General features: G+C 36.5%; 1 protein-coding gene across 1 annotated transcript in view; it reads right to left on the bottom strand.

The window, feature by feature from the left end:
- The window catches only part of Mycbp2 (MYC binding protein 2), a 343026-nt gene that overhangs the window by 199765 nt on the left and 130394 nt on the right, over positions 1-12867 (bottom strand). The window contains 2 exon segments of the mRNA XM_029558112.1: positions 8892-9045; positions 9620-9824. Coding sequence (XP_029413972.1) covers positions 8892-9045; positions 9620-9824 — 359 coding nt within the window.

The raw sequence follows: 12867 nt of genomic DNA, 5'->3' as shown, positions 1-12867 counted from the left end.
CACTTTACTGAACGTGTTAATAATTTCTAGGAGTTTTCTGGTAGAATTTTTGCCATCTCTTAGATATAAGATCATATCATCTGCAAAAAGGGACAATTTGATGTCTTCTTTTCCAATTTTTTACTTCTTTAATTTCCTGTTCTTGTCTTATTGCTCTTGCAAGAGTTTCAAGCACTATGTTAAAGAGAAGTGGAGATAGTGGACATCCTTGTCTGGTTCCTGATTTCAATGGGAATGCTTCCAGTTTTTCTCCATTTAGAATGATGTTGGCTGTGGGTTTGTTATATATGAGCAATGATGTCTTCCTGCATTATCCTGTGATTTTCTTACTCATAACAAATCCTCAAAAAGCTATCTCCATTTCCTAATCTCTTTTAGAGGTTAGGGGAGGAGTAAATGGGGAGTTGTTATTTAAAGAACACAGGGTTTTAATTTAGCAATATGAAAATGTACTGGAACTCTATGCCATAATAATATGAATATTCTTAATACCACTGTATAAAAGGCCAAGACATTAAATTTTGTCACATTTTTATCAAAATTTGTTTAGTTTTTATTTTTTGAGCTTTCATTAATAATGTATTTACATCATTTCCCTCCTCCCGCTTCCCTCCAGCATCTCACAAGCTCCCCTTACTCCTTCTCAATTTCTTGTCTTTTTCTTTATTATTGTTACATAGACTGACAGACACACACACACACACACACACACACACACACACACACATATAATGCACCGAGTCCATTTAGTGGTATTTATGTGTGTGTGTATATAAAGTGTGGCCTTAAAGAAAACTGATTTTCCTTACCTCAGTATCCATTGATTGCTTATAGCTCTTCATCTAGAGGTGGGACCCTTTGAAATTTCCCCCACCCACACTGAAAGGTCAACTGGAACTGTCATTATGCAAGTCTTGTTTAAGCAACCATATTGTGGAGATTTCCCAGCTGAGCTTCCCTGTCATGTCTATTCCACTCTTGGGCATATACACAAAGAACTCGATATCCTACTACAGAGATACTTGCTCAGTCATGTTTATTGCCCTCTTTTCACAATCGTTAGGACATGGAAACAATCTAAAAGCCCTTCAACTGATAAATGGATAATGAAAATGTGGTACATATACACAGTGGAGTGCTAATGAGCTGTAAAGAAAACTTTAATCATGAAATTTGCAGGTAAATGGATATAACTGGAAAACATTATACTGAGTAAGGTAACCTTAGACTCAGAAAAACAAACACCACACATTCATTCATTTGTGGATCTCAGTTCCAAATCTTTAGATGTGATTATATATCCTGAAGTAAATGTAGAAGCCAGAAAAGTAGATGGGATCACAGGGAAAGGGGGACGAAGGCATTCGAGAGTGGGGAACAGTGGGGCACAGGTGCTATCTAGGGGGAAATGAAAATTGGAGAGAGGGCACTTTAACTGGGGAGAGAGGAAGGAGGGTAAAACAGGGTGGGAGAAAGGAGAGATGAATATTAAGGTTGCTCGAAAAACAATATTCCTCTTAAGGCTATAAATAACTTTCAAGTAGTCAAATGCAATGGAAATTCTGGCTAGTAACTTAACAACCTCTCCACAGTGTTGAGCACCACTGAATGAGCCCTCTTCTTGACCCACTCTTCTTTCTTATTTTCATGTCAGCATACCCTATCTTTCTTTCTGTAGTTCACTGGCTATTTTTTTTTCTCCTAATTAGCTTTTCCTTTCCATCTGACTTTGAAATATTGGAAGTTCTCAAGAGTTTGATTCAAGACTCTATATTCTCATCTTATATGGTCTTAGTCACTTTAGATACCATTTATCAATGAAAAACTCGAAAAATTAAATCCGCAAGCTAGACAAATTCTATAAACCTGATTATCTAATTGTCAAATTAACATTTTCTTTGTGATTCTAATCTTATGTAACAGAAATTCTATTAGCAAAATAACAGGAATACACTCTTCAATATTTGATCTAATTACCTAGTTAGCATCTTCACTGAGATCTCAAATTTATAGCAAAACCAGAAACCCATCAAAATAACAGGAATTAATACACATCTTTCAGTAACATTTGTGAATAATAATGGTCTCAACTCCCAAATAAAAAGAGACAGACTAGCAGACTAGATTAGAAAATAGGATCCATCTTTCTGCTGCATCCAAGAAATATGCCTCAAAATCAAGGATACACACCATCTTAGAGAAAAAGGATGGAAAAAGGTATTCCAAGAAAATGGAACAAGGAAACAAACAGGCACAGTTACTCTAAAATTGGACAAAATGGACTTAAAATCAAAAGTCATCAGAAGAGATAAGGAAGGACACCTCACACACATTAAAGGAACATTCTATCAAGAGGATATTATAATTCTCAGCATACATACCACAAAAAGGTATATCAAATTTCATAAAACAAACACTAATAGATTTAAGCCAAAGATGAACCCCAATGTAGTAATTATAGGGGACTTCAATACCCCATTCTTACCAATAGGTCATCCAAACAAACAATATACAGAAACATTGGAGTTAAAAAATATCATAAATCACTGTGCGTGGTGGCACATGCCTTTAATCCCAGCACTTGGGAGGCAGAGGCAGGCAGATGTCTATGAGTTCAAGGCCAGCCTGGTCTACATAGTGAGTTCCAGGACAGCTGGGGCTACAGGGAGACCCTGTCTCAAAAAGAAGAAACAAAAAAGAAAAGGAAAGAAAATCATAAATCAAATGCTCCTAATAGACCTATATAGGACGTACTACCCAAAGACTAAAATACATATTCTTGTCAGCAGCACAGGGAACTTTCTCCAAACCAGACCAATATTTTAGGACACAAAACAAATCTCAACAAATATAATAAAATTGAAGTAACATCCTGTGTTACATCTGACTACAACGGAAGAACCCTAGCATAAAAAGCAACAGAAACTACACAAAGTCGTGGAGAGTAAATAACACATTACTACCACTAATTGGGTCAAAGAAGAAATCAAGAAGGAAATTTAAAAATTCCTGGACTTGAATGAAAATGAAAGTACAACCCACTAGAATCTATGGATACAATGAAGGCCATTGAAAATGGAAAGTTTATAGAGCTAAGTGCCTGCATCAAAAAGTTTGAAAGATCTCAAATCAGGAACTAGTGATACGTTATAAGACCTTGGGGGGGGGGGAACAAACCAAACCCAAAAGTAGTAGACAGGAAGAAATAATTAATCAGAGCAGAAATTAACCAAATAAACAAAATACAAAGATTTAATGAAAAAAGTCTTTGAAAAGATACACAAGATTATAAACCTTTAGCCAAATGAACCGAGAGAAAACCCAAGTTAATAAAATTAGAGATGAAAGGGAGATATAATAACATAGTAATAAAATTCAGAAAACCATTAAGATGTGCCTTAAAAACCTATATTCTACTAAACTAGAAAGTCTTTAAAAAAAGGATGATTTCTAGATGTATATAACCTACCAAGATGAAATAATTTAAACAGACCTATAACCAATAATGAGATTGAGGCAGAAATAAAAAGTCTATCAACACCCACCCCCCCAAAAAAGTGCAGGACCATATGGATCCACTGCAGAATTCTACAAGACTTTCAAAGAAGAATGAATACTAATAATAATCAAATTGTACCATAAAATAGAAAAGGAAGGAAAGCTTCCAAACTCTTTTCATGAAGCCAGTCTTACTTTGGTAATCAAAATCAGACAAAGACACAACAGAAAATTACAGACTGTTCTCCCTGATGAACATAGAAGCAGAAAATTCTCAGTAAAATACTTATAAACCAAATTCAAGATCACATCAAAAAGATCATTCATCATGATCAAACTGGCTTCATTGAAGGGATGCAGGGATGCATCAACATATGTATATTAATAAATGTATTATATAAATGGACTCAAAGATAAAAATCACATGATCATCTCAATAGACACCCTGGGCTGAAGAGATGGGTCAGTGGTTAAGAGCACTGACTGCTCTTGCAGAGGACACAGGTTCGATTCCTAGCACCCACATGGCGGCTATGAATCATCCTTAATTCCAGTTCCAGGAATTTGGGGAATCCGAAGCCCTGTTATGACCTGTGTGGCACTGCATGACACAGGTGCACTCACATACATGCAGGCAATACACTCAAACACATAAAATAAAAATAATAAATAAAATATTTTTAAAAATGTATAGCATCCCTTTGTAATATAGGTTACAGAGAGGCCAGGGATGGAGGGAACATATCTCAACATAATAAAGCCTATATTTCACAAATCTATAGCCAACATCATGCTAAATAGAGAAAAACTCAAAGGATTCCCATTAAGATAAAAAAACAAGACAAGGGTATCTTTCTTTCATTTCTAATCAATATAATGTTTGAATTCTTAGAGCAGTAAGACAAAAGAAGGAAATAAATGGTCTACAAATAGGAAAGGAAAAGTCAAAGTATCCTTTCTTGCAGATGATAAGATCCTATTATATGAGAGACCCTAAAGACTCTACCAAAAACATTCTTAGAGCTGATGAACACTTTCAGCAAAGTGGTAGGACATAAATTAACATGCAAAAATCAGTAGTCTTTTTATATACCAATGACAACTATACTGAAAAAGTAACTAGGGAAACAGTATCATTCACAACAGCTAATAATAAATACATACATACGAACATACTTGAAGAAAATACCCAAAAATAAATAATCAAGAACATGAAAGACTTCTACAATGAAAACTTTAAAACACTGAAAAAAACTAAAAACACTAGAAAATATAAGGATCTCCCATATTCATGGATTGGAAGAATCAATACTGTGAAAATGGTTATCCTACCAAAAACAATATACAGATTTAATGCAGTCTCACTCAAATTCCAAGGATATGGGAGCTGGAGAGATGGCTCAGCAGTTAAAAGCACTGGCTGCTCTTGTACAGAACCCAGGTTCTGTTCACACATGGCAGCTAGCAACTATCATTAACTACTGTTCCAAGAGAACAGACACCTTCTTCTGACCTCTGTGGGCACTGCATGACACGGATGCTCTTTAATATTCATGCATGCAAAATATTCATATACATGAAAGCATTCATTCATTCATTCATTCATTCATTCAAGGAACATTCCTCACAGACAGAAAAAAAAATATCTCAAAACTTATAGAGAAGCACAAAAGACCAAGGACACCCAAAGATATTCCGAACAAAAAGAATACTGGAGGAGGAATCATACACACATTCACAAAGATAGACACAGATCAAGCAAATAGAGCAGGTCCTAGATATAAGTTCACTCAACTACAGCTATCTGATTTCTGACAAATATGCTAAAATTATAACACTGGAGAAAAGACAGCCTCTTCATCAACTGGTGATGGGAAAACAAGATCAACATGGAGAAAAATGAAACTAGAAAAATGAAGCTAGATCTTCACCACACACTGCACAAAACTCAACCTTAAGTGGATAAATGACCTCATTATTGGACCGAGCACCCTGAAACTACTAGAGGAAAATGAAGGGAGTAAACTTCATTATATAGGCATTCCTAATGACTTTCTGAATAGGACACCAATAACTGAGTGAAGAGGCAGCCCACAGAATGGGGGACATTGCCAACTATATATCTGATAGAGGACTAATATCTAGACTAGCCAAGGCACTAAAAAAGCTAAACTCTAGGAAAACAAACAAGACAAATAAAAAATTGGCTATGGAAATACAGATGACTAGGAAACATTTTTTAAAAGTGTTCAACATCCAGGCTAGAGATGGCTCAATGGTTAAGAGCACTGACTGCTCTTGCAGAGGACCTGGGTTAATTTCCCAGCACCCGCATGGCATTTAATGACTGTCTGTAACTCCACTTCCAGGGGTTCTGACGCCTTCCTCTGACCTCTGCGGGAACCGCACGACACAGGTGCACTTACACATATGCAGGCAATACACTCATACACATAAAATAAGAAAATAAAACATCCTTAGCCATCAGGAAAATGCAGATTAAAACTACTTTAAGATTTCACTTCACTCTATAAAGTCATCAGTATATTTCTTTAAGAGTTCAAGGGACTACACTTCCCAGACATTAGGCTTAAGTCTATGTAACAAGTTAGTTAGACAATTATTTCTCATTGATGATTTTGTTCCTAACCAGAAAGTGCTGCTCAGATGTAAGACTTCCTCCAATACTGTAGTGCCCACCTGTAGCTAAGGGAGGCAACCAGATATTGTTCTAAAATTATGGATAAATTTGTTTTCTCCTCCCTATCTAGAAGCCTTTGACAGGGAACTGACACTGATTCTAACCACTCCAACAGCTATCAAAATACCTGAAAGCAAACCCTGAATCCATCACTCTAGATTCCAGCCTTGGAAGACAAAAGAAAAATGAGGAGGAACCCAATAGAGGGATGCTTTTGGAAGTCCCTGTCAAGAAATTTCAACAGATTCTCATATGAACATTTGAAAATTGCCGTTCTGACTTTTTTTTAGTTCCCTGTCTAGAACTTGTAATGCTAATTACTCTTGACTTTACTTCTCCTTTACATCTCCTATTCATCATTCAAGGACTTTCTTTTCCCCATAGAGATAAGAGTTATGCAATTTGGGAGTCTTTTAGATAGACCCATTTAAGGAGTACTCCAATTGCCTCACCCTGCATCCCTCTTCAGCATGGAAGAAGCAGTCTGCGTCCCAATTCCCTATTGGCAATTTGGGTAACCTCTTCAGTGGATAGATATAAGAATAGGAGGTAGGAATTGGCCAGGCAGCTAGGATAAAAAGACCCCAAAGAAAAGTAGCCAGTTTCTTGGCTAAAAGTCAAAATGTCATTGGGCCTCTTAGCAACATACTCTGTTCTAAAGGCCAAAAACATTGAAAGTATTTGGGAGCTTGTATCTAACCCTTAAAAGATTTTAGAGTTACCTCTTCAGAGGGGAGAATGTTAGAGTAGCCAAAAGGCCCATAAAAATAAATAAATCAGAGGAAAAAGAGTACATGAAAATATCAGGAAAAAAAAAAGTGATAGGGAGGTATGGGAGGAGTTGGAGGGGAGGGAGTGGGCATGGATTTGATCAAAACACCTTATATGCATGTATGAAATTCTCAATAAATTATTTATTAAAAAAAGATTTCACTTCACTCGTCAGAATGGCCATCATCAAGGATACAAATGACAACCAACACTGGGGTAGGTGAGCAAAGGGGAGCCCTTAATACATTGCTGGTAGGTGTAACACGGTGCAGCCACTTTGGAAATCAGTTTGAAGATTCTTCAAGAAACTAAAAATGGGATTACCATATGACCCATTCATACCACTACTGGACATATATCCAAAGGAATTTATGTCATATTAAAGAGACACTTGCACACCCATGTTCCTTATAGCTCTCTTCATTATAAGTAGGAATGCAGTCAGCTTAGAAGCCCATCACCTGATGAATGGACAATGAAAACAATTAAAATGTGGTACTTACCCAAATGGAATTTTATTATGGTATAAAGAAAAGTGAAATTATGAAAACTAAAGGTAAATGGATGGAAACTGGAAAAATTACACTGAGCAAGGTAACCCAGATGCAGGAAGAAAACAGCCATATGTTCCCTCTTATATGTGGATCCTATCTGATTCTAGCTTTACTTTGGAGTATCTCCAAAAGGCAGGAAACTAGAAAGGAGAGTGGGGGGTAGAATGCCTTAAGGCTCTAGTGGATAGTTCCAAACCAATGGTTACACAGATGGCTTGGGTGAAATTCAATGGGACACAAAACAAAAATGTCATAAATATGAGAAAGATTTTTGGTGAGGGGAAGATAAGAAAGGTTAGGGGGAGAGCAATCAGAAGGCATTTATAAAACTGTTAGAGAATAAAATTTATTAATAATAAAGAAAAATTAGAATTTTTTTTTAACTAACTCTTGTGTCTATTCCTTTTTCTGGTTCAGTTAATGTCACCAATGTCTACTGGAACACCAAAGTCAGAACCTGGAAAATTATCCTTGACTACTGTTGCAGTTTATATATGAAATGTTCTCTGTAGACTCATGTGTTTGAACAGTTGGATCCCAGTTGGTGGTTTTGTTTGGGAACGTTATGGAACCTTTAGGAGGTGGAGCCTTGCTGAAGAAAGTTAAGTCACTGGGGAAAAGACTGTACAGGAAAAGCCCAAGAGACACAAGGCAGTCAGGAATCAAGATAATGGAAAGAAATTGTCATCCTGATTTAAAAGAAAATACCTCTAAGCTTTTATAAAAGAAAATTTTACTTAATTTTTGTAAGTGTTTTGTCTGTATGTAAGTGCACCACATATGTGTAATGTCTGAGGAAGTGAGAAAAGGTGCTGGATTCCTTGGAACTGGAGTTACTGATACTTGTGAGATGCCATTGAGGGTCCTCTGCAAGAACAGCAAGTACTCTTAAATGCTGAGCCATCTTTCTAGCCTCACCTCTCAGCTTTTACATAAAAACACAGGAGGAAGTTTCCAATCATCTCTCAATCTCTTTTGGAACAAATGGCTGCTATCAACTTATGTGAAAAGGATAAGGTCCAATTAGCCATATCCTGCAGAGTTCTGTCCAGACCCCAGGAAGAGTGATCTAGTTCAAATAAATTCTACTCCCTGAACTGATCTACTTTTATCTTTAACTTAGTAAATGTACCCAGAAACAAATTCTTTTTACTGGTCTTTTTGAGACAGGGTCTCCCTATAGCCCCAGCTGGCCTGGAACTCACTATGTAGACCAGGCTGGCCTTGAACTCACAGAGATCAGCCTGCCTCTGCCTCCCAAGTGCTGGGACTAAAGGCGTGCGCCACCATGCCCAGCCCAGAAACAAATTCTATACTGTCAATTTTTACATTTGCTTTATTGATACTTTATAAAGTCATATGCTTACCTCCAAAGAACATCATACACAGGATCAAGACACACACCAAATCCTTGTAGATCCTCTTGCTCAGAGTCATTGAAAGTTTTACAACTCCCATCTACTTTATTTATCAGAAGACATTTAAATGGTGGAGGTTCTGAGATAGAAGCAGGTACCAAGCCTAATGGAAAAATAGTTACATATAATTTTACTATGCATTACATTTCCATATTCCCCCAAACCCCCAAAGAAAGTAGTATTATCATCATTTCCTATATGAAGAAGCTGGAATATACATAAATGGCTTAACTGAAATATCTTGTTTAAAAATTGTGTATGAGTGTTTTACCTGCATGTTTCTAAGTGTACCTGTGTCATACAATGACCATGGAGGCCAGAAGAGGGTGTCAGATCCCCTAGAACTGCAGTTACTGATGGTTATTAGCTGTCAGGTAGATGCTGGGAACTGAACATTCTAACTCTATTATGTATCATTTATGGTATCCTGGACACTGTTTTAAGTCTGATCATAATAACTTCTCATACAAATTAATTTCATTTACTTAAAAAGAATAAATGCAAAAAAAAAAATTCTCATGCCAAGTAAGTTTGACCCCTCTAAAATTTAGCTCATATTTCCATTTCTATCTACCTTATCAATATTCTAGTTTTTAAATGTGCCAATGATTCCAATAACACAGCAGACATATAAAAAGCTATAAATCTACAAGTGATCAGAATGGTGAGCTATTTACCTATTATATGTTTGCTAGCAAAAATTTCTGATGTAGCAAGTACATGAGAATTAATGAGTGCTTCATCAATTCTCAAGAAAGTCTGGTCCCCACTTGCACCTATCCAAGTAGCCTTTCGTCCATATTTTGATCCAATGTTAGGCATGGGCGCTGGCTTTGCATTCCAATATGGCATATCCAGAATGGGTCGGCCCAGCTGTCCTTTCTAAAAATTAAATAAATCACATTAACAATATCTACACATTTTTAAAAGTCAAGATAACAGTAGATAAAAACAGCTACATGAGATTTTATTCTATATATTTTAAATTTTTCTTAATAAATTAAATAAATGTAGAATTTAGACCAAACACTTGCAAAGTAATAAGAAAATTTATATTATTCCTGCATAGTTTCCTTCTAATGAAACATAAAGCTTAAGTTTTTAATAAGTAGAAATGTTTTCATGTAAACAATATTCCGAAAATATTCTGTATTCATTTACATTTAAATGAAAAGTATATTATAATGTTTAAGTATACTTATACAATGTTTGCTAAGTACTATTACAAATGATGCATTTAAAATCACTCTGACATTTTAACTGAACAGTATAAAAAAAGTTACACTTAAAACTCACAGAAAATGAGAATATTCGAGTAAAAAAACCAAAATAATAAAGAAAGGAACTGTGAATATGATTAGAAAAATCTTCAATGTAGTTCTTACAAAATGTTTTAGTAGTTATTTCATTTTAAAATGAACATCAGAAACATATGATAAGGTATGATGTGTTACATACATGTTAACTCTCTTAAAAAAGTATGTCTGTTTATAGGTAGTTAGCTAGGTATGCATTTTATTTCAAAGCAATTGAAAGTTTCTCACTATTATGCCAGTAACTGAAAAATAAAAGAATACTGATAGTGAATTAGGTGATAATTATCCACCTGACTCAGGAGCTCTCTCTCACACATAACTCCCCTTTCAGAATCCCTAAAAGTGAGAGCTTGCTACATCATGGCCCCAGGGATACTTAATGTCACATCATCAGTAAAAATGAGCAACTAATCATGCAGGGGGTGGGCCAACCATAGGAACTAGGGAGCACAGATTACTGCAGAGTTCTCCCTCAGCTATCAGGCTTCTATTGACTTCTATTAGCACTTCAGTGTCAAAGCCAGAATATATACGCACAAACTGTCTAAGAAGCAACTAAGCCTCAATCCCTAGGAAAAATTAGGGGAAGAAAATGTGGTAAGTACACGGTAAAAGGGGTAGCCAAATAGTTGATGTTGATGTTTATCCTTTTTCAGTCTTTTTTTTTTTTTGGCAAAGAAAACAGTGCAAAGAAGGATGAACAGTGAGAAAAGTACATAATTCTCAGGTATATATTCCACTCTGAGAGAAAAAGGAAGTTATATTTCCTTACCAGTATCTAACAAATGTGAAGAAAAGCAGTAAAAATATAAGATGTCTAAAGAACTCCATAGTGCTCAAGAGTGTAGTTAAAAGCCAGTCATACTTAAAGCCATAGAAGCCTCCAACTAGAATTTCTGAGTCTAGAAACAGTAATGATTAATTTCAGCTCTTACCACTCACATTCCCCACCAAAGAACACAAAGCCAACAGACAGAGCAAATAAATGTACTTGTGACTTAAAATGTTTAGTAGTATTAGGATTTGGCAGAAATCACGACCTACAAAAGACCCAAATCCCCAGATTCTCTTCCACCTGTCCTTCGAGCCCAAGGGTGTGGGGGAAGGCCAGAAAAGAAAAGGGGTAGAGAAGACTTAGGAAAGGAACAACCAACCTCCAAGAACAAAGTTCCAGTCTTAATGAGGTAGAGAGGCCTCAGAAAAGGAACAATCATCCTCCAAGATCAAAGTCCCACTCTTAATGCTAAAAATAACAAACAGGTCAGGACTTGACAGCTCATAGCACCAACCACAGGAAAGGGGCTTGAAAGTGCAGACACTTTCTCACCCGTAAGATTAGTGCCAAGTAAGAGATATGTCAGGGCTAGCGTGGTGGCGCACACCTTTAATCCCAGCACTAGGGAGGGAGAAGCAGGTGGATCTCTGTGAGTTCAAGGCCAGCCCGGTCTACATAGTGAGTTCCAGGACAGCTGGGACTTTTTTTTTTTTTTTTTTTTTTTTTAAAAAAAAAAAAAAAAAAAAAAAAAAAAAAAAAAAAAAAAAAACACAAAGATATGACAGCACACTCTGCTTGTAAAACTCTGTAGAAAGCCACTTTCATTCCTTGCTGATGTGATGAAGACAGAGAGACTGTCAGCATTCACTTCTTAAAATGTATGTGTATACTTACAGGTTAAACAGACCTGTAACAATGTTCATTAGTATTGCAAAATGTTGGGCAGTAATTAAATGTGTAAGGAGCTGCCTGACCAAACTACAGTATCAGCACACAATGGCGTATGAGGATGCTGAATGCCAGGTGTCTTTGAGCAAGGCACAGTTATACAGAATCCCAGAAGACAGGCAGATCCATATAGACAAACAAGCATAATAAAACCTAGCTTTATTATAAACAATTGCTTGCCTAGTGCATATCTGTGTGCTTGTTCTCACTGCCTTGTGGTCCTCATTTTAAGCAGTGCTACCTACACAGAGGTTATAATGAAGGGTAAGGAAGACCTGGATGAACTGATAGTCAATTCTGTCAACTTGACAGAGTTTAGAATCACTTAGGAGCCCAATCTATAGGCATGTTTGTGAGGAATTTTCTAGATTGGGTTAACTAAGTGGGAAGACCCATCCTAACTGTGAGCAGCACCATTCTACAGGTCGAGGACCTAGCCTGAATAAAAAGAAGAAAGCAAGCTATGCAGCAGCATTCATTGTTCTCTGCTTCTTGATTGCTGACACAATATGACCAGGCCTTACCCTCCTACCACCTTGTTTCCCTGTCAAGATGGACTGCATTCCTTTTATATCTTATTTGTTTATTGGGTGGGGCATATACGTGCCATGCTGTGCATGTGAAGGTAAGAGGACAACCTCTCCTTCCATCATGTGGGTTCTGGGAACTGGAATCAGGTCAGTCAGGCTAGACAGCAGATGCTTTACCAACTGAGTCATCTCTTTGACCCTACTGTAACCATTTTAAATTGTAAGTCAATTAAACTTTTCCTCTTTCAAGTTGCTTCTTGTCAGGTGTTTTGTTACAGCAATGAGAAAATTAACTAATACACAGAGTAATTCCTATGCACAACATTAAAGTGAAAAGAATAAAGTATAAAAGGTGT

The sequence above is a fragment of the Nannospalax galili genome, unplaced genomic scaffold, assembly GCF_000622305.1.
Source record: "Nannospalax galili isolate Female #2095 unplaced genomic scaffold, S.galili_v1.0 scaffold408, whole genome shotgun sequence".
In the NCBI taxonomy this organism is placed as follows: Eukaryota; Metazoa; Chordata; class Mammalia; order Rodentia; family Spalacidae; genus Nannospalax; species Nannospalax galili.
This window is presented reverse-complemented; position numbering and strand designations above follow the sequence as displayed.